The sequence below is a fragment of the Alligator sinensis genome, unplaced genomic scaffold (assembly GCF_000455745.1).
Source record: "Alligator sinensis unplaced genomic scaffold, ASM45574v1 scaffold78_1, whole genome shotgun sequence".
NCBI classification, from domain to species: Eukaryota; Metazoa; Chordata; order Crocodylia; family Alligatoridae; genus Alligator; species Alligator sinensis.
Window position 1 is genome coordinate 324,656 of NW_005842171.1, and position 26,841 is coordinate 351,496.

At 49.9% G+C, this 26,841-nt stretch overlaps 2 protein-coding genes across 20 annotated transcripts in view; one reads left to right on the forward strand and one right to left on the reverse strand.

Annotated features, from left to right (window-relative positions):
* Window positions 1-4,002, reverse strand: part of NEK4 (NIMA related kinase 4) — a 56,510-nt gene extending 52,508 nt beyond the window's left edge. For 16 of the 18 annotated variants that reach the window (XR_003094567.1, XR_003094566.1, XR_003094569.1 and 13 more), the window contains exon 1: window positions 3,819-3,996. Coding sequence is in view for 13 of the 18 variants with exons in the window: in XM_025206783.1 (XP_025062568.1) it covers window positions 3,819-3,911 (93 nt within the window). In the remaining 5 variants the exon portion in view is untranslated. Of the gene's footprint in view, window positions 1-3,818 lie in introns of all 18 variants that reach the window. The other 2 variants (XM_025206779.1, XM_025206774.1) reach the window with 2 other exon arrangements.
* The window catches only part of LOC102387098 (inter-alpha-trypsin inhibitor heavy chain H3), a 141,205-nt gene that overhangs the window by 6,137 nt on the left and 108,227 nt on the right, over window positions 1-26,841 (forward strand). Inside the window, exon 1 of one of the 2 annotated variants that reach the window (XM_014520940.2) lies at window positions 6,971-7,063. The exons of the other annotated variant lie outside the window; for it this stretch is intronic. Within the exon in view, the coding sequence (XP_014376426.1) occupies window positions 6,971-7,063 (93 nt within the window). Of the gene's footprint in view, window positions 1-6,970; window positions 7,064-26,841 lie in introns of those variants that run through there. 2 annotated transcript variants of the gene reach the window in all.

Consider the following 26,841-nt stretch of genomic DNA (forward strand, 5'->3'; position numbering starts at 1 on the left):
TGATTATTTCATTGTTCATTCTTTCCCTGAAGCAGTCAATGTAGCAGTCAAGGTTAGGGTTTCGTCTACTGCGAGGTGTCCAGTCTGATGGATTTTTTGGGCTTTTTGGCATTGATCCTTTCCTGAATGTTGTCAGAGGATGAGTTGTTGTTGGGAGTGGGTTCAGTTTGGTCGTGAAAATATTCTTTGAGGCGCAGGCATCAGAAGAATTCTTCTAGTTCTCCACATTGAAGTATTTTGTTAGGGTATTTTTCTGGACAGAAATTTAGGCCTGTCAGAATGGCAGGAAGTTATGAGAGGAGTCCCACAGGGGTCTGCCCAGAGCCCAGTGCTGTTCAATGTGTTTGTTCATGATTTGGATTCTGGCATAGAAAGCTTTTTGAGGAAGTCTTCAAGTGACACAAAACTAGGAAGGACTGCAAAAATGGTGGAGGACAGGAGTGCAATTAAGAAGGAACTTGACAGATTAAAAAGCTGGGCTGAAGCTAACAAGATGAAGTTCTTGCAGACGCATTCAAAGTGATTATTCAGGAAGAATAATCAAAAATATAAAATTGGTTATACCTGGCTGAATGGCAGCATTATGGAGAAAGATCTGGGAGTCTTGTTAGATCAGACTCAAAATGAATTTGCAATGTGATAGTCGCACACAAGGTGAATGCAGTTTTGGGATGCATTAATAGAAGTAGTGGGTGCAAGACCCAGGAGATGATATTGCCTCTGTACTTGGCACTGATTAGGTCTCACCTAGGGTAATGGGTATAGTTTTGGGCTCTGCATTTTAAAAAGGACATGGAGAAGTTAGACAGAGTCAAGAGGCAGGGATAAAGTTGATAAAGGGCTTAGAAAGCAACTCGTACAAGGAGAGGCTGAAAGAGCTCAGCATGTTCAGCTTGCAGAAAAGGCACTTAAGAGGGGACATGATAGCAGTCTTCAAATACTTGAGGGGCTGCCATAAAGAAGAGGGAAAGCACCTTTTCTCACTGCAGAGAGGAGCATATGGACCACTGTCTTGAAGTTGCACCAAAGTAGACTTAGGTAGGTTATCAGGGCAAACTTCTTCACTGTTAGAAGAGTGAAGCTGTGGAACAGATTGACTTGTCATCGCTTGATGAAGAGCGTTCAAGAAGTTGGACAGTCACTGGTTATGGAAGATATAGGCATTAGGGATGCACCGATTTTTATATTGGTTGGCTATCAAATCAGTACCAATAAAAGGAGAAATGATGTTATTGACTATCGGCTTTTTTGGTTGTTGTAGCAAATAATTACGGCCATATGTCCAGAGCACCCTGGTGAGCATAGTCCAGCCCCTGCGCCTCATTGTCAGCCCAAGCCTGCAGCAGACTACAGGTCCCAGCAAGCAGCGGGAAGGGGAGGGGGCGCTGGGGAACGGTCACAGGGCACTGTGCTCAGCAACAAAGGGACTATTATTGGCTCCTGCTATGGCAACGCCGCTCACGCAGCAGGGGCCTGAGTGCCAGGGCTGTGGCAAAAATGTTGGGCTGCGTGCAGGTGGGGTAAGGTGCTGCGCAAGGGATATTCTGCTCCGTTGGGCACCAGGAGTCTTTGCAGAAGTGGCTTCTCCCTGTCAGCTGTGGGAGCTCAGTTGTGGGGCCCACCAGTACTGAGACAGCAGCATGTTCTGGGGCTCCAAACGTGCCCAACACTGCTGTCCACGCATGGTCCACCCTGCCCAGGATGGCAGCATGGGCTGCATGGGTAGTGGGGCTGTGGATAGGAGCTGTGGGTGAGGGGGCAACATGCATGATAATAAGGCAGTCGCTGCCTTCCTCATCAAGGGCTAGGGCAGGCAGGAGGCACGTGTTACAAATGCAAAACAAACAAGAAAAAAGTTTATGGCAGTAATTTAAAATACCTTGCACTATTACTAAATATTGGTTATCAGATGGGCATTGGCCAATATGGTTGGTTAATCATTAGCTATTGGTATCAGCCAAGAAAATCTTTATCAGTGCAACCCTAGTGATTGTGCCTATGTTTTATTATGAGTATCCCCCATGTTCTTGGGCTTTGCTGGTTGTCCCCTCCCTACCTTTCTGCCACATGTGTCAGGGTGTTACTAAGCCTTCCTCAGTCACTGGCTGTTGGCTGCAACCAAGGCTGGGGATTTTGACTGGGATGTGGCAATGCTCCTAATGGGACTGAAGCTGGGGGTTCCTGGCTAAGGCATCTTGCCCCTCCACCCAGGGTCAGATCAATCACCATATTTGGGGTCAGGAAGAAAATGTACCCCATGGTCAGACTGGTTTGCAGGGGGCTTTGTCCCCCTCTGTAGCAGGGGGCATGGCCCTCTGCAAGGGATCCTGAGGGTCATATTAACAACTTTATAGAATCAGGACATTGGCTGTTGTAGTTCCCCTGCTTTACCTGGGCCAAGTTAAGGTGTTAGGTCTTGTTAACAATCTTTACAAGAAGTTTAGTTCATAGATTTCTATAGGATGGCTTGGATAGGGATGATCTTGCCTTAGGCAGGGGGGTTGGGCCGGATGACCTCCGGAGGTCCCTTCCAGCTTTACTTCTGTATGATGTTTATGGTTCTGTTTTTATACAGGTCAAAATATAGAACAATCAAGATCACTTCAAATGCAATGTCAATTTGCAACCTACAAGGGATATGACATTTGTGTAGTTGGCCTCGATCACAACTTGGGCCCTTGATTGGAGAGGACCAATTATGCTTTAACAGTTGATGAATTAACTAACATGTTTTGTGTACACATCAATTACACTCTGGCACTAGGCTCAAATGTGCAGCCTAATAAGATTGCAGTGAAGTTACTTATAATGGCTAATTTGTCAAATTTGATTATATTATCACTTTAAACCTGAGGTCCCTATGTCACCTGAGAAATAGCACCTGGTACTCAAAAGCTTGCCCAACAGGTCTCCCAGCTATACAGTTGGTTCAATAAGAGATATTAAAAAGAATCCTTGCCTCTCACCCTATTCAATACACCTACCTTACTTCTCCCCCCACCAACATCCATCCCAGTATTTATTTGCTGCATTATCATTCAAATGCGTATAATGTTGAGGGGGCTTAGGAGAGCAATTTGAAAAAAAAAAAATCTTAACACATATCAGATCTGTCCTTTCACTCACTTTCAAAATACAAAAGATGCATCAATAAAATTAACAGCATAGGAAACAGATAAATAAAAGGTAGCATTTCTTTTCATATGCCATGCAGGGATGTGCAAAGATGTACCCTGCCTAAAGTGGTTCAAGGGAACAAGAGTTCAAAGGCACGTTACCTAATGCTGATTAGGAAAGCTGGGCAAAGTTAAAGCATAATGCAAACTAAGTTAAAAGGACTGTGATAAGGAGTCAAGGTTCCTGCTAAAGTCATTGGCCAGCAGGACAGGGCTTTCTTCTGTTACCTGGGGGGGGGAAATCCCTAACCCTTCCTGTGCAGCAGCCTAAGGGGGAGCTAAGTGGGAAACGCTCCCATCAGGGCTACCCCCCTCACTATGCAGCAGGGACCCACCGGACCTTGCCTGTCCTGATCCCAAAAAGCTCCTAGATCAGAACAGGCCAGAAAGAGACGGGTCCAGCCCCGCGCTCTCGCACCCGCCGCCAGCTTTGTCCCGCAGCGATGTTGTGAACCGCGCCTGGGCCCAGCAGCGGCCACGATGGCACGGGGCCAGGCCAGCCGGGGGCGGGGGCAGCGCAGCATGCCGCAGGTTAGGGCCTCTCCATGCTGGTTTGCCCGCGGCCCCCAGGAGACGGGGACCCCGGGCTCTGCGCCTCGGGACTGAGGGAACCTGCGGCTGCCCCGCGGCGCCCCCTGTTACCTGCTTGGCATCCTGGCGGTGCTGCACCAGGCTCACCTCCCCGTAGCTTCCCTTCCCCACCACGCGCAAGAAGCAGTAGGCGGCCAGAGGCATCCTCCCGCCCGCGCCAGCCCTCAGTGCTGGCGGCCCAGAGCAGCCCGGACTCACGCACCCGGCAGCCGCCCTAAAGCCAGGGCCGCTGCCACTCCCCCCACCACAGACAGCGCTGGCGGCAGCACGCAGAGCAGCTCGCGTCACCGAAGCAGCCATCTTGGACGCGGGCAGCGCGCCTTGCGTTCATGCCGTCTTTACAGTTGCAGGGGCCATCTTGAACGCTCCGTTCCGCAAGCCCGGGCCACCATTTTGGGTGCGGGCATCCCAGTCTCGGCCGCCATTTTAGGCCGTGTCCGACACTGTTCGCTGTGGAGTGCCTTGCCCGAGCTGCGGGTACCGCGTCCCCATCAGTCTAGGCCTAGTCGCTGCTTCCTAGGAGCTCACTCCTGGCTCCGTGCTAAGAGGAGAGCCGCATCCGTGCCCACTGCAATCCCCATGCGCGGTGTGAGGAGCTGGGCCCTCGGGCTGCCCAAGCAGAGCAAAAGACAGTCCCGGGGGGTGAGGGATAGAGCCAGAGGGGAGGAAGTAGGAACTTGGTCAGGACGGTTGACCTTAGCTCTAGCAGGTCAGCAGCTGAACTGCTGCCAAGGGTTTTACCAAGACCAAGGACAATTTTGAAGGAGGGCTGTGAGGTCATTTAGCAGATGTCTAAAGGGAGCTCCCCCCAGCAGAGAGGACAGCACTGGCGAAAACAAGGGTGCCTTTTTAAAAAATGAAATTAATAAATGAGGGGCACTGGCTTCACCATGTGGGCCACATGGGCACTGATCCGTGCAGGAGTCAGTGTCTAGCTCCTGGATAGAGTGGATAAGCCGGGGAAAAGAACACAAGTACTTCTATTTGATTAAGTAGGGAAGAGGGGAGCCAGGAGAAAGGTGAAAAGGGAAATTTACATCAGCTGCAGCCTTCTGGGAGGATCTAACCCTGGGGCAAGATTGCACAAGGCAAACCTGGACCAGAGTTTTGGCTATGTGCATGGATAGGAAAAGCCATGCCACAGAGACTTAAACCATTAGAAAATATTTATGTGGTACAGAAAAAAAATCTGCAAGACCTAAACATAGCCTGAATGCGAGGACTAAAATAAAGATCTGAGTCAGACTCAAGTTGCGCACCTGAGAAATATGGTTCCAATGAGCCACAGTAATGTATAAAGGCACTGGTGGAGAAGTCATGGAGGAAAGGTTTAGAGGTCTGTTGTAGCCATGCTAAATTTAAATTAACAGCTACTAGACCTCTACAGGCAGATGTCAGAAAGGGCAAGATTAGGGAGGCACAATGGAGATTTTGGGGGCTGATACCAATAGCCGATTTTTAAGGAGGCATTTTGGCCGATATCAATCCTTTTTTTGATACAGCTGTGTCCAGCTAGTAAGTCAGTTGTGGTGGAAGGGGAGGGAAGGCTGTGGTGGGGCAGATCAATGCCCCCTGTAGTGAGGACGAGGTGGGGCACAGGATAGAGCTGCGGGGCGGCTCCAACTGCTGCACGCACTTTAGGAGGGCACAGCTGGGGGGGGCATGTGCCCCTGGATCTGCACGGGGCTGGTGGGCTGCAGCTCCTGGCTGAATCTTGGGCTACGCTGGGCTCTTCAGTGGGGGCTGGTCTTGGGGCAGGCGGCGGTGGTGCTGGGAGGAGGGTTGGGGGTGAAATTTGGTGTGGCTGCAACCCCCTCCCCCCCCGTAGCTCTCTCCCAGCACCGTTGCTGCCCACCCTGAGCCCAGCCCCCTCCAAGAACAGCCTGGTGCAGCTCTGGCTCCAGCACGCAGCTGCAGCCTGCCCATGCTGCCCTGTAGAGATCCAAGGGGCAAATGCCCTCTCCGTGCCCCCCGGGATGAGCCAGGGCTCCGTCCTGCACCCTGCCCTGGCTGGGCATGGTGGGCTGCAGCTCCTGGCTGAATCTTGGGCTACGCTGGGCTCTTCAGTGGGGGCTGGTCTTGGGGCAGGCGGCGGTGGTGCTGGGAGGAGGGTTGGGGGTGAAATTTGGTGTGGCTGCAACCCCCTCCCCCCCCGTAGCTCTCTCCCAGCACCGTTGCTGCCCACCCTGAGCCCAGCCCCCTCCAAGAACAGCCTGGTGCAGCTCTGGCTCCAGCACGCAGCTGCAGCCTGCCCATGCTGCCCTGTAGAGATCCAAGGGGCAAATGCCCTCTCCGTGCCCCCCGGGATGAGCCAGGGCTCCGTCCTGCACCCTGCCCTGGCTGGGCAGCGCCTGCCCCCGCCCCTCTCCCTTCCTCACCGTGGTGGGCATTGATTTGCCCCCCACACGCCTTCCCTTCCCTGTCCTTGTCCACCACACCAGACTTACCAGCTGTATGCAGGTCTCCAAGCTGCTGGGCTGTGCTCCTCGCTACCTGCATGGTGCACTGTGGCTGTGCACATGAATGGGCATTTATTGGCCGCATTGGGCCAATTTCTGAGACAGCCAATTTTCTTTATATCGGTAATGATCTGATATTGGACAGATGTATCAAGTGCACCTCTAGGCAAGATTTTCCTATATGTGTATGTGGCACAATACTGCACCATGCAGTGATACTGAAGCTAGGTTAATAAGCTAATTTGGGTACTATAAGAGGGATGACTGTGTTCGTATGGTTCTTTGAGCTAATTAGCTCTTCTGAGAAGCAGGAATATTAACGTGGCTGGGGTTCTGCATCAGCTAGGGTGGGGTATTCCTTTTGATACCTGACCTAATTTGTTTAGAGCTAACTTGGGTACCTTTGTACAATACTGTGTTTTCCTATGTAGATATATTCTTAGTTTGGACAGAAAGCAGCAGGTGTGAAGCAGAGAGGTAGACCATTATCTGTATGAGTATGATAGTTGTGTTTGTATTTTCAGGTAAGATTACATGGGCAAAGGAACGTATTAGTAGAAATATTTCATTTATATGCAGTTTTTTTCTTGTGTTATTATAAGTTGAAAGTTCAGTATTTGCTTTCTCCCTGTTTGCCTGATTTTTAACCCCTCTTTTAACTTTGGTTTATTTATTAACACTCTGTAAACATGATGTTATTTAATAGCATATACCCTTCATGAGAGAACTGTTAATTTTTCCAAAATGGCAAACCATTTCTTGTTTTGCATTGTATTTATATTGATTCCTGCTCTTGGAACATCGGACTCTATTTTATCACAGTTCAGAAATATCAAGGTAAGTAGCTAAATCTCTGTGGGTAACTACTGGTTTCATAAATCATACAAATTAGGTTTCTACCAATTCACTTCAGTGGGAAGCTCTAGAGACTTGAGCTTGCAGTATTGACATCGTTGGGAGCTTTGCAGTTGACTTCAGTGGACAGGATCACATCTTGGACTGAGTTTTCCAGATATAGTAGAAGCCAAAGAACCATACTCCAGTCAATTGCATGTCCAGTCTGTTGCCTTGTGTTGTTTGTGCAGTGCATTTCTTTCTTTCTCTTAAAGTTTTATAAAAAGTTATTGCCCTGTTCTGATCAAAAACAGATTTTGATGATTTTGATTTTGAACAGATCTTCTTGATTTTTTTGAGAGCTTGAAAACATAAATTTCTAAATCCCATTATATATTAAGAAAGTATTTTAAAATTCAATTTCTGGCTATGGACAGAAGTAACATTTAACTGCTTCAAAAGGGGAGAAGGATTTCTGCTTGATAGTGTATCAGCAGTTACACTATAACTGTTAGTCATACAAATGAGCTAAAGAGCCCTGTAAATTTAAGGCTGAATTAAACGGGATTATATGTTGAAGGAGGGCAATTAAGTCACTTTGTGGATGTTTACAGGAAGCTGCCCCCAAGGATGAGGGTAACCCTGGAGAAAGCACAAAGGTGCTTTTTAAAAAATGTAATAAGTGGCTGATGAATATACTTCATGGGTTGTCTGGTGCAGAAGTCAGTGTCCAGTTCCTGAATAAGTAAAGCTAATGTAGAGTGGATAAGCCAAAAGGCTTTGAAAAAGAATATCAGTAGCATATATTTAATGTGGTAGAGAAAAGGGGAGCCAACAGAAAGATGCAAAGGGAGGGGTGATATGGTAGTAAAATGTATTAGTAGTATTATTTTGGCTTCGTTACATTTGTACTATTACAAGAGCATGAAAAGGTTACCATTACATCTCTCAGGTATGAGTCAGCTACACATTTTTGCACGTCAGCCAACTGAACAACCGAAATGTGGTAATGTTGGGTTGATAGACCATACAGTTGACTGGAGTATGGTTTGCTTGGCTTTCTGTTATATCTGGAGCACTCAATCCAAGATGTCATCCTGTCCACTGAAGTCAACTGCAAAACTTGCAGTGATGTAAGTGGTGCACCACCAGTTTTTGTAGTTGTTCAGAGTTCTGAAGCTGATCACTTCTAGGACTACAGAATGCTCTTGAATAAGCCATTCTAGAAACTTCTGTGTTTCTTTATACCAATTTCTCCATTTATAACCTTCTTCCATTCTCCTTTCCCTTTCATTCCTCCCTCATATGCAATAGAAAATGTTTGCAGGTTTCTTCTATAAACAAGTTGAATAGTAAACATAGCACCCGATTATAGTGCTTATAATAAAATATCAGGTGAAAGACTCTCCAAAAATAATAAGCAGAGTTGCAAAATACCTTTCAGGTGACCATCTCCATTCTTTGGGTGCCAGGGCAAGATAGATTGTTCCCTGTAGTGTGTTGTACAACAACATGGTAGGGATCCTACTATGTTCCTAGTTGAGCCTCTTTTATATTTGGATGTTGGTATAAGGAATTGCCTCAGAATATTCTGCTTAAATTTTCTCTTTTTCAGTTTCATGCCAGTATTTGTAACAAGGAACATTTCCCTCTTTCCTCTATATTAACATTCTTCAAAGATTTCTTGATGATTTTCGTAAATCCTTTTAGGGAGCATAGTAGATCAATGTGAATGGTCCTATCCAAGGATTTAGATTTACTTTACATTGGCTGTTTGTGTACTACAGTGGTTCACATCCTATCTAGCCCTGCAGGACAGGTGAGTGGCATGGGTCTGGTCTGTGGGCTAGATCCCACGCATGGAAATCAGTTTATGTCCTGGATCCAATGTAGGGCTGTTGCATGGGTGTTATGCAGCATGCCGGATTCAGTGTGCACGGTTGGTCCTCGGGTGCAACCCAGCACGAGTGCAACCTGACCCCACGTGCCAGATCTGACCACAGAGTGATCTTATGCACTGGTGTGATCCATTATGCAGGACCATATCATCTGGCATGGAGGGCTCCCCATGGCTAGGGACAGAAGTTGCACATAAACCGGTTGAAGTGATCAGAAACTAGTTTAATCCTGTAACAGAACATAAGTTCAGTGCACATAAACTAGTTTCAAAATGGCTGAAACTAGTTTAAGATAAACCTAGTTGAATGTAATATCAGACTTAACTGATTTGGGTCAAACCGGTTTATGCAACTTCTATCACAGACTCCTTCTTGGTTTAAGTTAAACCAGAGTCCCCCAGCATTTTGCAGCCCTGAGTTAGGCTGTTTTGTCTGCTCCACAGAGCAGGGTTGGCCCTGTCCCTCTGCTCTCTTGCCAGAGTAGGGGTGGGGATGTGGCCAGATGCAGGCCTGGCATTGCTCCCTGAGACAGAGGGAGCAGGGAGAAGGTTTATTCCCCTATCCCTCCCCTCTCCCACCTGGGGAGCAGAACTGGGGTCTGCCTGGCTGGGGGGGTGGGGAGGGGTGGCCATCCGTGTCTGCAGCCTGAAGCAAATGGGGAGAGGGAGGGGGATTTCATCTCCCCCTCCATCCCCTGTACCACCAGCAGCCGGGGCTTGCCTGGCAGGGCGGAGCAGCCCCTGTAATGCATTCCCCCACTTCAGCGGGAGGGGCAGGAGTGTGACCAGAGTCAGCCAGGGTGGCCCCACCATCCGGCTGCTTTGCCTGGGGCTGGGGCTGTGGGGCTGAGCCAGGCTGGCCTATGGGTGCTGCTGAGGATGGATGCAGAGGGGCCAGCCCGGGCTGGGCCTTTCCCCAGCGGGCTGTGGCTCAGGCTGGGGCCACGGGGACTGTACAGCTGAATTGCTCCTGGTTCCCTTGTGCCCAGGCTCGGTGGGGCTGTTGTGTGGAGCCGCACCCAGCTGGGAAGGGGCTAGCCTGGGCCAGGCCATGGGGACAGGGCCCTTTCTAGGTATCTGTGGCTCCATGACAGTCTGGCCTGGCAGCACGGGGAGGGGCTGGCACGGGAGTGGACTATCTAGGCTGGCTCAGAGGTGCCAGCAGGCCCCAAGCCTGGCAGCCGCCGCTATGCTCCTTGTTCTGTGCAGCACCCAGCGGCTGCAGCTGCATGACAAGCTGCAGGCTGGCTGGGCCCAGGGGGGCTGGTCTATCTCCTTTGCCTCCAGGTGCTGCTGCTGCCAACACACCTGCCCCTGGCGCGCCGCCCTGGGTGGGTGAGCATGAAGCTTCAGCCCTGTGGCTTCTGACCAGCACATAGAGTTCTGGCTCTAGCTCCCGGATGCCTTCCATCCACTCGGCACACGGGCTGCTCATCACACTGGGTGGGTGGAGTGGCTGGATGGCAGCTGGAGCTGGAGCCAGAGCTCCATGTTCTGGGCAGAAGCCGGCTGGCTGAAGCTTCCACCCACCTGGAGCAGCACTGCATGGTGCGGCAGGAGCAGGAGCCACAGTTGGAGCTGAGGGGAGCAGAACAGCCCTGCCAGGCCAGGCCAGCTTCCCCATCCCTCCATAGGCTCCTCCTCCCACTCCTGCCCCTGCTGCTCCACTGTGGGTGGCAGGGTGGGGAGTGGGGAGCTTCAGCCCAGTGGCTTCTGCCCAGCACATGGAGATCTGGCTCCAGCTCTTGGCTGCCTTCCACCTGCTCTGCCTGCCTGCAAGGGCTGCTCATCACACTGGGCAGATGGAAGGCAGCTGGAGCTGGAGCTCCATGCTCTGAGCAGAAGCCACTGGGCTGAGCACCACTCCTTCCTGCCACCACCACCTGGAGTAGCACAGCAGGGGCAGGAGTGGAAGGAAAGGCAGGCAGCAGGTTGTGGGGGTGTTCAGCCTGGGTGCTTCTGCCCAGCACATGGAATGCTGGCTCCAGCTCTGTCTGCCTTCCACCCGCTTCATCCTCCCAACACAATGAGCAGCCCCTGCGCACAAAATGGATGGAAGGTGTCCAGGAGCTGAAGCTAGAGCTTCATGAGCTGAACAGAAGCCGTGGGGCTGAAGGTTCCTACCAGCCCACCCTGAGCGGTGTGTCAGGGCCAGGGGTGGCAGCAGCACCGGCCGGGGCAGTGGTGACTGCAGCAGCAGCAGCTGGAGGCACGGGAGCTAAAACAGCCCCCCAGCCCTGGCCAATCTGCAGTTTGTGGTATGGCTGCAGCTGCCAGGTGCTGCACAGGATAGGGGATGTGGCGGTGACGGGTGGCCTGAGGAGCCTGCTCCCTGGCCAGCCCCTGCCCATGCTGCCAGGATGGGCTGTCACGGAAATGCAGCCAGCTGGAAAGGCCCTTCCCAGCTGGCTGCAGCTCTGTGACAGCCCTGCCCGGCCTGGGTATGGGGAGCTGGGAGTAATCTGGCTGTGCAGCCCCCACAGCCCCAGCCTGAGCTGCAGCCTGCTGGGAAGGGCCCGGCCCCTGTGGCCCAGCCCTGGCTGGCCCCTCTGTGTCCACCCTCAGCAGCACCTGCAGGCTGGCCCAGCTCAGCCCTGCAGCCCCAGCCCTGGGCAGATAGCAGGCCCATGCCAGCCGGCTCTGGCCAGGCCCCACCCCCACTGCCCAAGCAGGAGCAAGGGGGAAAGCTGAGCAGACTCTGGCTGGGGTCCCATGCCTGTGCCCAGAAACAGATCCCACCCCTCTCCTCCGCCTGAGGTGTTGCCCCACCAGCCAGTGTCTGGCCTTGGGGACAAGCTTGGCAAGGGCTGCTTACCCCATTCCCCCTCCAGGGACACCTTGGCTGGGGTCCCTATAAACCAGGGTGGGGGTTTAAACCCCCCACAATCATACTTAGCTTCTGCTAGGGCCTGGCCATGCCCCTCAGGTCAGCTTCCCTTTAGCCTTGCAGCTGCTGAGGAAGGGAAGAGAGGGCTGCTTTAGCGCCCCCCGGCTTCTAGCCTGGGCCAGTGCAGGCATGTGCCTGCATTTCTAAAATCGAAAGTGAAAGTCTATTCACTTGCAAATTGGTTCAATCTTTCCAGATTAGACTAATTTGGAAAGATTGAATCATTTTAGGCTCTGGCTTTTTGAATGTCTGTCACTAGCCCATGGGTCTGGAAATTTGGTAGCAGGGTAGCAGTGACAGTGTTGATTACTACAGTTCTGGGAGCAATTAATTCCTGTTCTAGGAGTAATTAATGCTGCCAAATTTCTAGACCTGTGGAGAGTCTTATTGCCCAGATGATACAGCTCCATGGTCAGATCTGGCCCACAGGCTGTAGTTTGAGCATCACTTTTATAGCCTTTCCTAGTTTTAACCATTCCATGCCTTAGTTTGTCTTTCTGTAAAATTGGGATAATACCTGTGTGTACCTTTTCAAAACACTTTGACATTTATGGCTAAAACGTTTTTAGAAGTTGTTGTTGTTGTAGTTATTTCATATAGCCCAGGTGCAAAGTGGCAGTACTTTTCTGTTTTCTTTATAAATCAGTTCCCTGCCTGACACTTAATCACTTTAGTACTGTCCTCTATATTTCTTTTAATGCTGAAACCTTTCTTAAGGAAAATGCCCAGCCTCCATTCTGCGTGGCAAGAGGGACAGGTGAAACTGCAGCAGCTCTGTGCTCAGCAACCAAAAGAACTACTCAAGGCCCTATACAAACAGGTGCAACCAAGAGCAGGCGTGAATCTGCTCAAAATTGCAACCAATCCATGCCAGCCTTAGGATCGTAGGTGGTCTGCAAATCCCTCTTTATACACCTTGCAATGATGCCTGATGCACAAAATAAAATTGTTGAGGAAAAAGCTTTCACCAGTTAAATGAAAACCTGGAAACTGAAGTCCCCTGCCTGTTCACAGTATGGGCAGCAGCAATACAAGTTTTCTCACATCTCCTTTCTTAACTACTTTGGAGCGGCCTCCTATCATTCACAGGGGAGTTCAGTTGTCATAGCTTCATAATTTCATGATCCCTACTGAGACGGCAACAAGCATACCACAAGATTTGTATGTTCTATGTAGAAGATCCTTTGTTATCTTAATAGTAGTATTAACAAAAAGATCTATGTGGGGTCTGTTCTTATTTTCTTATAAGCTTAATTTCCTTTTTTTCAGGACTGGCATTTTCCTCACATTCTTGCACTCTTTGCTTTTCCATTGCAACACAATTTGAAACAAGACAAATTGGCACCATCTGCTGTTAAAAAAATATTCCAGTAATTGATTGGAAGCATCTAATAAATGCTTGGCAATACTATGGAAAAATATTGTCAGGTACTTTGTTGTCTTATTACCCAACTCAGTCATTAAATTATGATATTGAAATCCTGAGGGTGTCTGTAGATGTGTGGGGATGCTGCTCTAGTGTGCCTTAATTACAGCCCATCAGACCAGACTCTATTAATCGAGTCTGCTGGAGCGTGCTAGTTATCATGCTTCAGTAGCCTCTACATCTTGTGTATTCAGCACCCCTGTGCTTCAGAATGGTGGCAGGGGCGCTTTAACTCAAGCTTGCATGATGAGCTTGAGTTAAAGCACCTCCTGTTGCCATTTTGAAGCATAGAACACTATCGGTGTTTTAATAAGAGTGGCTCTCAGTGCTGCCACCCGCAGAGCACATGTAAAGATGGCCCTCAAAGACTATTCTAGAATTGGCTACCTTTTTGGAATTCTAAAGACTTTTGTGGGACAATACACCTTCCTGGCAGCACAGTCTGCAAAATGGTAAATGTCTCTAACCATATCCAGATGATTTATTTAAAAATGATCAACGTAGTTACCAAGTTACTAATATCTTTCAGTATCTAAAAGTCCTTAAAATACTTGGATAGATTTTATAAATCAATATGAAATGACAAAGATGAAATGGCACAACAGCCAAAAGACAGTTACAGAACCCAGGGCAAAACTTTTACGGAACCATAGTTCTTACAGAGACACAACTATAACAATTCAGGTGCAGCGGTAATATATCCTTTTCTTTTATGGGTAAACATTATATAAACTGTAACACTGACTTTTATATGTGGTTCTAGACAGGATTGCAAGGCATAAGTGGCACTAGAAAATATTACTTGCGGGGGCTGAGCAGTACACAGTGTGCCTGCTTGACTCTACCCCTCCCTCCCATTTTGGGGCTGGTGTGTGCTAGTGCTGTGCACATGAAAGCAGAGGAGTGCATGGCACTGGGTGTGGTGCTATGGCGGTGGTGGTGCTGGACCCACTGTTGTGGCCCAGTTTGTGGGGGGCTAAGACCGTTAGCTCCGGCCTTCTGATGCCTATGTTGCAAGGTGAAAGCAATAACTGTTTTGGTTTTGTGCAAACTGGCAAATGCAACAGTTCCTGGGGGGAGGGAGGTGAGGAGTTGAATCTTGAAAGGAAAAGGTGCCTTCTTCCAGCCCAGATTTAGGCACCCTAGCTCCCATCTTCTTGGCATTTCTTTAGGCGGTTCTCTGCACAAAAGGTAGTTGTCCATGTTGCACTTTTTGTGTCCACGTGACAAAAATCGCCATTTCACTATCTTAATTGCGTCTGAAGATCCACATTGTCACCTCGTTTTATTGTGTTAGTCATTTTTTATCCTGGTAATTTAAAACACCTCCGGCATGTTTTAGTTTTAGTGGCTGAATTTGTGCCAAGGGAATTTTTTTATCGTATTATTTTTTCAATGTGTATCTGACATACGGGTAAAAATGGCATTTTCCCTTGCTTTGCAACAATTTCACCACCAGATGCCACTTGGGTTCACTCGGAAATCCATGGAATTTCTGTTGCAATGCTTCAACAAGACCTCAGGTGCTAATCTTGCAAATTTTACTGGTGATTTAGTTCAAGGCTCTGATTAATGAAAAATGCAACTGTGGCGGCGAGGTGCCCCCACAGGCTCTCGAGGGAGAGAGTAGAGAGCCCGCGGACCCCAGACCCTGAGCGCAAGCCCCCAGAGGGGCGTACGTACCTCCCGGAGAGCAGCGAGAGCAGGAGCTGCATTCGTGGCTGCAGCCGCACGAACCGGCATTACGCCGGCTGTGGCATCAGCTGTTTCCGGTGAGGGGAACAGCTGAGCCAATTCCAGCAGCTGTATTGGCCGCTGCGGGAAGATTTAAAAACCCCGTTGGAGCGGGAACGGGGAGAGAGCCAGAGAGAGGGAGCACAGGCTGGCAGCATGTGAGGCAAGCTCTGGCACGGGGAGGAATCAACCCAGCCTGCGAGGCTCCAGCAGGCAGCCCAGGGAAGGGCTTTAAGCCTTCTGTGGGAGGCAGAGCAGGAGGCAGACAAGCAGGTCAAGCAGGAGCACCCTTTCAGCCACCTGAAGAGGCTTACACCCAGGAGGCAAGGGAGCTCCCTGCTTGAGGTAGGAGAGAGGAGGCAGCTGAGAATCCGAGAGGGAGCTGGAATAAGGGGGATAACTCTACAGCTCCTCCTGACTCAGAGGAATATTTTCTATAAGAAAAGAAATCTTCCCCACGAAGGGAGGGAGAGCGACTGGAACCCGGGGAACCGGTCTGAGGCCGTCATATGGGGCCAGGAAACATCTCTAACGCATCACCCATCGGCTGGCGTGTGGACGGGGTGTAGGAGAGGCGGAGACCCGTGGAACATCACGTCAGACGACTGTGAGTACCACCGTCTATTGGGAGGCCCATCCAAGCAAAGATTTCCGCTGTAGACCCCTCTTAGAGTGCGTTTAACATCCAAGTCATGGCAGGTGAGTTGAGGGGAGGGGCAACACCCCAATAGACTAAGCGGCAAGAAGGGCGCAAGCCCCACAGCAACTTCTTTGGATTCTAAAAAAAAATTGTTCCTTGTGTTCACATGCACTTTGCTGCTGGCTGGCCTTTTCCTTGCTGCCGCTTCTCAGATCCAGCAAGCCTCTGCCAGTCCTGTGCCCCAACTTTTCTGATGCTCATTGCGTGTCCTGCTTCACTACGCGCCCCCCCCAGCCCAAGGGGTGGCTGACTCCGCACCACTGGAGTGCACCCTGGGTTTCACAACCCTGCCTGTGCCATACATGGCCACAGTAGTGTGGCTGGCTGGCCTTGCTGTTAATTTCAGGGATCCCCCTTCTCACTTTTCCCTGCTGCTGCTTCTCCGAGCCGGCAAGTCTCTGCCATTCCAGCAGCCCAACTTTTATCCTGCTCTTCCCTTGCATACCCTGCTTCGTTACCCCGCCCAAGGGGTGGCTGACCCTGCACTCTTGGAGTGCACCATGGGTTTCACAGCCCCGCCTGAGCTGTGCATGGCCACAGTACCATAGCTGGCTGGCCCTGCCATTAATTTCGGGTATCCTTTCTCCCCCCTTTTCCCTGCTGCTGTTTCTCCGAGCCAATAAGCCTCTGCCATTTTCTGCCGCTCCCCCCGACCCCAAGCCTCTTCCACCCCTCTTCGCATTTTTTCATTTCTAGCAAGCACACACAAACCTGTATTGCACAGAGCAAAAATTTTAATAAATATAATTTAACTTTTAACTTTAACAAACGAATAATTAAATTTAATAACATAATTTTACTTTAACAAATGAATAAAGAAAGAAAGAAGAAACAAACAAATAACCATGCTTTTCCACCAGTAAAGAGCAGTTTCTCCCTCCTTGAATTTGCTCATTTTCACTCCTTCCAAAAAAAAAATTTTTTTTTGAAATGTTTACAATGTATTATCAGTATTATTCTCCAGTTGGTAAAAGTGAGAATCCAAGTACAGTAAAAGCTCTGTTAACCAGCACCTTACAAGCCGGCATGCTCTATTAATCAGCATGCTGGCTTGTAAGGTAAAGTGAAACTGGAAGTGCCCACTGGGGCACTTCTGGTTTCTCTGAGCCCCCACGGCCTGGGGCAAAGTAGCTTGCTCTGCTGAGCCCCCATGGCCCAGGGCATAGTAGGCTGTGCGGGGCTTACCTCCCTGTCCCGCGGGACCCACGAAAGGGGCGATGATGCCCTGGACGTGGCAGGAGAAGCAGCAGCCCAAACAGGCAAGGATGCCTGTCCAGGCCTCTCAATTAACAAGCATATTTTGTTATCCGGCATCCCCCATTCCTGGAGGATGCCGTATAACAGAGCTTTTACTGTACTTGGGCTTTCTTCTCACACAACATAACTGTATTTGAAGAAGTCTTTCAATTAGATAATACATATAATTAATGAGTCAATATCACCATTGATACTACCATTGCTCCCATTCCTCCTTGGTCTGGGTCTCTGCATCTCTTGTCAGGCTGAAGAACAGCTGTCAGGGGATATGACTGTAACTGGGGGTTTAAGCTGAACCTGTGTCACTGAGGGTGAAACCAAGGGTGAAACTGAAAGCATAAGTGGAGGGGGGAAGGTAGGACACATGCCGAGAAGAGATAAGAAATTAATGACCACCACCAGACATAAAAGTCAGGGCAAAGCACCAGACATTGCAGGCACTAGAAGAAAGGAGGAGGAGGAATGGCGGTGGCAGACTTACCTGAAGCATGAAGGATGCTGTGAACAGGAATGTGAAGAAGACAACCCTGGACTGGTGAGACTCAGGGAAATATTTATAGGACATATGGCTGGATGCAAGCTGGTAAGACCTCAGGGAGGTGGGAAACTTGATTCCCGAGGGCTCCATGCCCGGGATGGGTGATGGGTATCCAAAGTGGCAGAGAATGGCCATGATCAAAGAGGGAAGAATGAAGAGGCTCCTCTAGGACATAGGAACCAGCAGGCAGCAGACCGTGTCTCTGGAAGGGGGGAGAAGAGTGGGAAACTCGACCCCAGGGCACAGCTGGCTCAACTGGAGCAGCAGGGAGCCCTGCGATCCACAGCAGACCAGCTGGGAGCCTGCAATAGATCCAAGCAGTGATTCAGCCACCTCTCACTTATGAGGCAGTTAGCACGGGGATACTTTTTTGTTTCAGTGTTAAATAAACTAGCACTTGTGAAGCATCACACTGGGTGGTCTGGCATCTCCCTTCAAGAATTCATGTCAAATCATTTTTTCATCTTAAGAGTGGCAGGCAAGTCTTGAGGAAGGAGGGGGCGGACAGCTGACACTCTCCCACAAAGTGGTGCATTGGCCAGGAAACACCAAGTCACCCGGAGCACCGGTGAAACATGGAGTCCATGGACATCCAGGCACTGGCAGACTGGCAACAAGCACATAATATTACCCTCTGGCTGCTGCAGGGCCAGCAAACACAATCGGAGGAGATAGTCCACGTACAAACACAAGAAGCTGAGGCCAGGATCAGACTGTTCTCTCGGCAACAGGATCTAAGTGAGAAGATTGAAGCCCAGCAGGCAGCTCGGGGGGAGGGGGAGTGATGGATCACGGTTCCCTAAGATGACCTCCCAGGATGATGTGGAGGCTTATCTGGAGGCCTTCAAGAGAACAGCTGCAGCTTGTAAATGGGATCCAAGCAGCTGGGCAGTACACATAGGGCCCCTACTTATTGGTCCCGCGCAGGCTGCCTATTGGCTCTTACCTGATCAGAAGCCTGAGACTACGGAAAGATAAAAGAGGCCATATTATACCATCTTGAGATATCACCGGAAACATACCGCCAGAAGTTTTGGGCCCGCAAAGGGGCAGAAGGATTACGACCACTCCTGCTTGCCCAGACCCTGCGGGACCTAATAGAACGACGGCTCCAACCAGGAACCCGGTCTGTAGGAGAAGTGGTAGACCGCATTATACTGGAACAGTTCCTGAACGACCTTGGGGGCAACATCCAACACTGGGTAAGGCGTCATCAACCAAACACAATGGAGGAAGCCTTACGCTTGGCCGAGGACTATGTCTCAGCCGAGATGGAAGGAGAGGTTCCCAAGAAGGAACGGCCTGGAGAAACAGGTATGGAGCAACACTTGGAGGGCCCTAGCAAAGGAAGAAGAGGGGAGGGACTCGGACTCCCCAGCCAGAAATCCCAGGGCTGGGATTTAGATATAATTTGCTACAGGTGTGGAGAAAAGGGGCACGTGTCATGAGTTTGCCTGTACAGACCTCAAGTGTAGGCAACAACAGAGGACCCCCATGAAGAAAAAATGGATTACAACTTCAGGCAGCACAAGGGTCCCGGGTGACAGAATAAACCAGTAGTAGAGGTTTGAGTGGGAGACACCATCATCCTGGCAGTCGTTGATACAGGTTGTTCCCAGTTCATGATAAGACCTGGTACCTGCACAACTAGGGAGCCCTGAATCGCCCGTGAGCATGTTCTGTATACACGGGGCCTCCTACACTTACGAGAGGAGATGACTCCGGCTCTCTGTAATGGGGCAGACCGAAGAAATTGCAATAGGTTAGCAGAGACTCTTCCCTGCCGTATGCTGCTGGGTGTTGATTGGCCGCATTTGAAGGAAGTAGTCGCCCAAGTACTAAGAAGAAGTGGAGGAGAATGGTAGAGTGATCCAGAGGCAGTGTGCTTTGGGACCCCAGAGGAGGAAGATGGAAGAGATTTGGATCTGGAACAAATCATTGGCAATGGATACTTCAGGGAGGAACAAAGGCAGGAGCCACTGTTCTGGAATATATGGCAGACTCAGCTGGCTAGACAAGAGGGAGAGGTGATAGACCCAGAGAAGGCGAAACTGAGCCCTCACTTTGAGGTAACGATGGGCATCCTATACCGGGTAGAAGATCAGAAAGAGGGGGGTGAGAAACGGCATGTTTTGGTTCCACAGAAATACTGGGGTGATCTGCCCACACCCTTCCCATAGGAGGACACCTAGGGGAGGGATAGGATGGAGGTCAGATTGAAACGACCGTTTTCTGACTGGGGCTCTACAAACTGGTAGAGAGGTTTTGCGCAGAATGCCTGGAGTGCCAGAAAACAGAGGGGCTAAGACCACCCAAGGCCCCGTTAAGACAGCTACCATTGACAGGATGCCCCTTTGATAGGATTGCCATGGATGTGGCAGGACTCTTCCTCCGCAGCCGGATACGTTGCCAGTTCATCCTGGTAATCATGGACTGTGCCACCTGGTTCTCCGAAGCTATTCCCCTTTACTTGGTAACGTCCCCAGTGATAGCCAGTGCCCTCATGAGATGGATCATATGGGTAGGAATTGCCCAGGAGATTCTTACAGGCCAGGGTAAGAGCTTCATGTCCAAGATTTTGCAGGAAGTGTGCAACATGCTAAAGATCAACCAACTCCGGACCTCCATCTACCACCCCCAGACGGATGGATTGGTGGAGTGCTTTAATTGGACACTAAAGGGGATGATATGGGCAGTATACAGGGTGACACCTGGGGATGGGATGCCACGATCCCTCCCCTTCTATTTGCAATCAGGGAAGCCCCCCAAGCATCCACCGGGTATGCTCTGTTTGAGTTGGTTTTTGGTCATGATCCTAAGGGACTCCTAGATGTGATCTGCAAGGGATGGAGAACCCTACCGGACAGGATGGGGCAATACGGCCACAGACCGAGACTGATTTTTGAGATAGGTTAGAAAGAGCACTGGCAATAGCACGAAGGAACTTAGAGGAGAGACAAGAAAAACAGAAACAAAACTATGACACACACCACAGAAAGAGAACTGAAGGCAGGAGACTGGGTGCTAGTATCACTACCTGACAGCCTGCACAAGTTGATAGCCTGATGGTAGGGTCCATTCTAAGTAACCAGGCATATGGGGCCCATAAACTATGAGGTACATTGAACCGAGCCCATTAAGGAAGCAAATATATCACATTAACTTATTGAAGTGGTGCCAAAGAGAGGGATGGATGATACAGGACCCAGTGGAGTGCCATGAGCTAGAAGGAGATAGGGAACCTCAAAGACTGCGGAAGGGCTTGATCCAGAACAGCAGAAAGCTTTAGAGGTTTTAGTGTTAGAGTATCCCAATGTATTCTGTGAGATGCCAGGGGAAGCTTGAGGGGTGTTGCATCGTATCCAAACCCCACCTGGACAGGTCGTACGTAACCATTGGAGGAGGCTGCCTCAACACTTATGGTCCACAGTCCAGCAAGAAATTGAGGTAATGAAAAAGCTAGGCATTATTGAGGAGTCTTGGAGCCCATGGAGAAGCCTGATGGTGGTGGTTCCAAAGACCGATGGGACCATAAGATTATGCATTGACTATCAGAAGGTAAATGAAATAGCAATGTTTTACGCTTTTCCAATGCCCCAGGTTGAGTATAAGCATAGCAATGCCCCAGGTCGAGGAGAAGGTAGACCAAGCTAAACACATCTCGACCTTAGAGCTCACTAAGGACTATTGGCAAATCCCATTGGCTCTGGCTGACAAGGAAAAATGGCCTTTGGAACCACTTGGGGCTTGTTCCAATTTAGGCGCATGCTCTTTGGGCTCCATGGGGCAGCAGCCTCATTCCAGTGCCTCGTGAACCAGTTGCTGGACCCTCACCAAGAATACACAGCTGCATATATTGATGATATAATCATTTTCTCCAATGACTAGAAAACACACTGCCAACACCTGCGGGAGATCCTCAACGAGCTCCGTCAGGCCAGGTTGACTGTGAACCCTCGGAAGCGTGCACTGGGGAAGAAGGAGACACAGTATCTCGGGTTTATGGTCAGACAAGAGGAAATAAAGCCCGTAGCTGATAAGGTGGCAGCCATCCGATGACACCCATTACCACAAACTCTCGGATAACTACGGTCTTTCCTGGGTTTCACTGATTATTACAGACGTTTCCTTAAGGATTTTTCGGAGAAGACAGCACCCCTGACAGAGATGACTAAGGGATGTAAGAACAGGCTTCAGTGGAACCCCCGAGCTGTCCTAGCCTTTGAACAGGTGAAGATAGCCCTGTGTCAACATCCGGTGCTGTACACTCCAGATTTTGAGAAAATGTTTTTCTTGCAAACAGATGCCTCTGGCACGGCATTAGGGGCCATCTTCTTCCAGGAGGATGGTGGAGAAGAGAGACTGATAGCCTATGCTAGCAAAAAGCTGCCACTCGCAGAGACACGATACTCTATGATTGAGAGGGAATGTTTGGCTATCAGGTGCGGGGTGGAGCTATTTCGGTATTATTTGCTAGGCTGAAAGTTTGTATTGATCACAGACCATGCACCACTACGCTGGCTGTGAACTGCCAAACTTGATAATGCCAGACTAATGAAGTGGTCTCTTGCATTACAATCCTTTTATTTTTCAGTGAAACATTGGGCAGGGAAGAAGAGTAGGAATGTTGATTTCCTGTCATGCACTGAAACCACGATGAACATGGGTGCACAGGTGACGAGCCCAGGTGACTGGAGCAAGGATTGCAAAGATTTGGCCGATCTTAGTTTTTTTGAGACAAAAGCGGGGGGGGGCGGTTGAGACAAAAGGTGTGTAACAGGGGGTTTAAGCCAAACCCCTGTTACTGAGGGTGAAACCATGGGTAAAACTGAAAGCACAGGTGGAGGGGGGAAGGTAGGACACACACCAGGAAGAGATAAGAAATTGATGACCACTGCCAGACATAAAAGGTGGGGCAAAGCACCAAACATTGTCCTCGGGCACTAGAAGAAAGGAGGAGGAGGAACGGTGGTGGTACACTTACCTGAAGTATGAAGGATGCCGTGAACGGAAATGTGAAGAAGACCCTGGACTGGTGAGATGCAGGGAAATACTTCCCTTCAGGACATATGGCTGGATGCCAGCCAGTAAGACCTCGGGGAGGCGGCAGACACAAACCCTGAGGGCTCCATGCCTAGGACGGGTAGTGGGCATCCAAAGTGGCAGAGAACGGCCATGATCAAAGAGGGAAGAATGAAGAGGCTCCCCTAGGACATAGGAACCAGCAGCCATTAGACCGTGTCTCTTAAAGGGGGAAGAAGTGTGGGAAACTTGACCCCAGGGCACAACTGGCTCAGTTGGAGCAGCAGGGAGCCCTGCAATCCACAGTGGAGCAGCTGGGAGCCTGCAATTGATCCAAGGGGCAATTCAGTCGCCTCTTGCTAATGAGGCAATTAACGCAGTGATACTCTTTTGTTTCAATGTTAAATAAACTAGCACTTGTGAAGCATCACACTGGGTGGTCTGGCATGTCTTATCCCTCCCCTCAGGAATTAACATCAAATCATTTTTTCATCTTCTTAAGCGTGGCAGGCGAGTCTTGAGGAAGGAGTGAGTGGACCGCTGACACTCCCACAATGACATTGAGCAGTTAGCCCATTCTAAAATTCAACTAGATATTGCTGCTTTTTTTCCAAAGTACCCCACCATTGGCAAACTTGCCACTGTCCTGCACTCCCCTTTGTCCCCAAAGCAAAGGTGTCCACAGCATTCCCACTGGTGCCTTGCTAGCAAGGCGGCCGTGCGGCACCATGTGCACAATAGTGTGTACCACAAGTGGGAGTGGGAGTGGGGTGGGGGGGGAGGATTATCCATAGTACCCATGGAATGGGTAGGGTAGGACCACGAGTGGGTGCCCATGCCTGATGAGAACTTGAAATTGACTTTGGCACCCAGGAAGGACAACAAGAGTCTCTCTGGGTTAAAATACATGGGGAACGTGGCACAAGGGACATCATGGTAGGAATCTACTATAGACCTCCTAACCAGAAACAAGATCTGGACCAGGAATTCACCAGGGAACTGGCTGAGGCTGCACACTCTCAGTGCATGGTTGTCCTGGGAGACTTTAACTACCCAAACATCTCATGGGAAGAGCACTCGGCCAAAACCGATTGGTCACAAAGCTTCCTCACGTGCGTGGATGAGCTCTACCTAACTCAAGAAGTCTATGGGCCAACAAGAGGTAAAGCGTTGCTGGACTTGGTATTGGCAAAAGGGGATGACCTAATCAGTGACCTTAGTATCTATGGAAAGCTGGGTGACTGTGACCACGAGCTGATCACTTTTAATATCCATCGCAAAGCTGGCAAGTCAGTCAGCAATACAGAAGTCCATTACTTCAGGAAAGCTGACTTTGACAAGTTCAGGAGGCTCGTTGTCTAGGTCCTAAGGAACCCCAACTCAACAGGAAGAGGAGTCCAAGAGGAGTGGCTGCTCCTCAAGGGAGCAATCCTGACAGCACAAGGGATAGTCATCCCATTTTGGAGGAAGGGTAGCAAAAGGTCACGGCAATCCCCTTGGCTCAGCTGCGAACTTGAGGACCTCCTACACCTCAAAAGAGAGACTTATAAAGGATGGAAGACTGGAATTACCACCAAGGAGGAGTACTCAGCACTGGTCTGTGCCTGTAGGGAGCAGATCAGGAAAGCCAAAGTTGCAACTGAGCTCCATCTGGCTTCACATATCAAGGATAACAAAAAGTCCTTTTTCAGAGATGTAGGGAGTCGGAAAAAAAGCAAGGGTAACATTGGATTCCTGCACGGGACAGCTGATAACCAACACCCAGGAAAAGGCCATTCTGCTCAATGGGTACTTCATGTCAGTCTTTCATCAGTCCAGTGGGACTGCCCTGCTTAACAAGGTGCGGGAGGGCCACGGTGAGGACATATTTATACCCAGCATCAGTGTTGATCTAGTATAGGATCACCTTGAGAGGCTGGACACCTTCAAATCAGCTGATCCTGACAGATTACACCCTAGAGTACTCAAGGAGCTGGCAGGTGTCATTGCCCACCCATTGGCAAAAATATTCAAAAACTCGTGGCTCTCAGGTGAAGTACCTGAAGGACTGGAAGAAGGCCAATGTGGTACCCATCTTCAAGAAAGGGCGGAAAATAGATCCCGGGAATTATAGGCCAATCAGCTTCACCTCAATCCCTGGTAAGATTCTGGAGAAAATTAGCAAGGAGACCCTTCTGGTAAGCTGGCTGAGGGCAACATCCTGAGGGATAGCCAGCATGGGTTTGTCGCAGGCAGGTCTTGCCAGACCAATTTCATCTCCTATGACCAGGTGACATATCACCTGGACAAGGGAGAAAGATTTACGTCATATATCTGGACTTTAAAAAAGCCTTTGATGTGGTGTCCCATGACCTCCTCATGGAAAAATTGGCCAACTGTGGCCTCGGCTACACCACAGTCCGATGGCTGGGAAATTAACTCCAAGTTCAGACCCAGAGAGTAGTGGTTGATGGTAGCGAATCATTATGGCGCTCCATGACCAGTGGTGCCCCCAAGCCTCTGTCCTTGGTTCAGTTCTCTTTAATATCTTTATTGAGATATGGACATTGGTGTCAGAAGTGCACTGGCTAAGTTTGCCGATGACACTAAACACCTGAGGACAGGCTAGGGATCCTGGCTGAATTGGATAAACTTAGTAAGTAGACAGATACAAAACTGATGATGTTCAATACCAATAAATGTATGGTACTCCACCTCGGGAGGCGGGGGACCCGCAGCATACTTATAGGCTCAGCTATGCTTGCTAGCACCACTGCTGAAAGAGACTTGCGGGTCATGATTGACCACAAATGAACATGAGCCACCAATGCGATATCGCAGCTGGTAAAGCAAACAAAACTCTGGCTTGCATCCATAGATGCTTCTCAAGTAAATCTCAGGATGTCATCCTCCCGCTGCACTCAGCCTTGGTGAGGCTGCAGCTGAAGTACTGCATCCAATTCTGGACTCCACAATTCAAGAAGGATGCCGAGACGCTTGAGAAAGTCCAGAAGAGAGCCATGTGCATGATCAGAGGGCAAAAGAATAGGCTTTATGAAGAGAGGCTGAGAGCCATGGGACTCTTCAGCCTGGAAAAGCTCAGGCTCAGGGGGGACCTGGTGGCTGCTTATAAGTACATAAGTGGTGTACATCAGGACCTGGGAGAACGTCTGTTCAGCAGAGCGCCCCAAGGAAAAACAAGGACCAACAGTAATAAACTCCTCTAAGACCATTTTAGCTGGACATAAGGAAACATTTCTTTACTGTCTGAGCCCCCAAGACCTGGAATAGACTTCCTCCAGAAGTGGTGCAGGCACCTACTTCGGACTCATTCAAGAAATGTTTGGATGCTTATCTTGCTGGGATCCTTTGACCCTAGCTGACTTCCTGCCCCCGGGGCAATGGGCTGGACTCGATGATCTTCAAGGTCTCTTCCAGCCCTAATATCTATGAAATCTATGAGAACGGTGGCACAGTGGGCAGTAGAAAGGCATATCGCAGCTTTCTGGGTTCCTGCTGTGCCCCATACATAATATATGCTACATTATGTAGGGTGTTTCCCCTAATGCTTTTGTAAAGGGCTAATGGCTGATCATCATTACTTGATAAGTGTCCTCAACCACAAGACAGTGGTCATGCAGACTCCAAGCTGGCTGTCACCAGTCTTGGGATTCATATCATGGGGTGCCACCCTGTATCACCCCACCCAGCATCACAAAGGATTTTCACCAAGCTGCTTCCCTTTGTGGTCTTCAATAAAGGTAGTTCAGTTTTTTCAATGCTGTCTTGAAAAGACAGTTAAAAAGGCAAATTTTTGCTGTGATGTTCATCCCATCCACCCTCAAATAGACCTTTCTAATATTATAAAAGACTGTCTGTCTGTCCGTAATGCTTTATTCGCACTCTGGTTGTCTTGGCAGCCAATCGATGCTCTGCACAGACAGAGACACACAGCAGAGTGCTGCCATGACAGTGGGGATTGAGGGGCCAGAGTCTGGGGGGGGCCAGCAGTGCTGGCCTCGCGTCCTGGCCCTGGTCCTGGTCCTGGTCCTTGGAGGCAGCGATGGTGTGGGGTACTGGCAGCACAGCGCTGGCCTTGCCCCCCCCCACCTGGTGGAGCACCTCCATGACAGTGGGGACTGAGGGGCCTGAGCAGGGACCAGTGGTGCTGGCCTCACTCCTCCGGCCTTGCTTCTTGGGGCCGGAATGGGCCCCCCCAGCAACAGCTGGCAGGTATGGGGAGGCAGCGGGGAAGAGGAGAGGAGAGGGAAGGGAAGGAAGAAGGGGAGAGGGAAGGGAAGAGAGGTTTGCCAGTGGCAGCACGCGGCTGCCCGTTGGCTA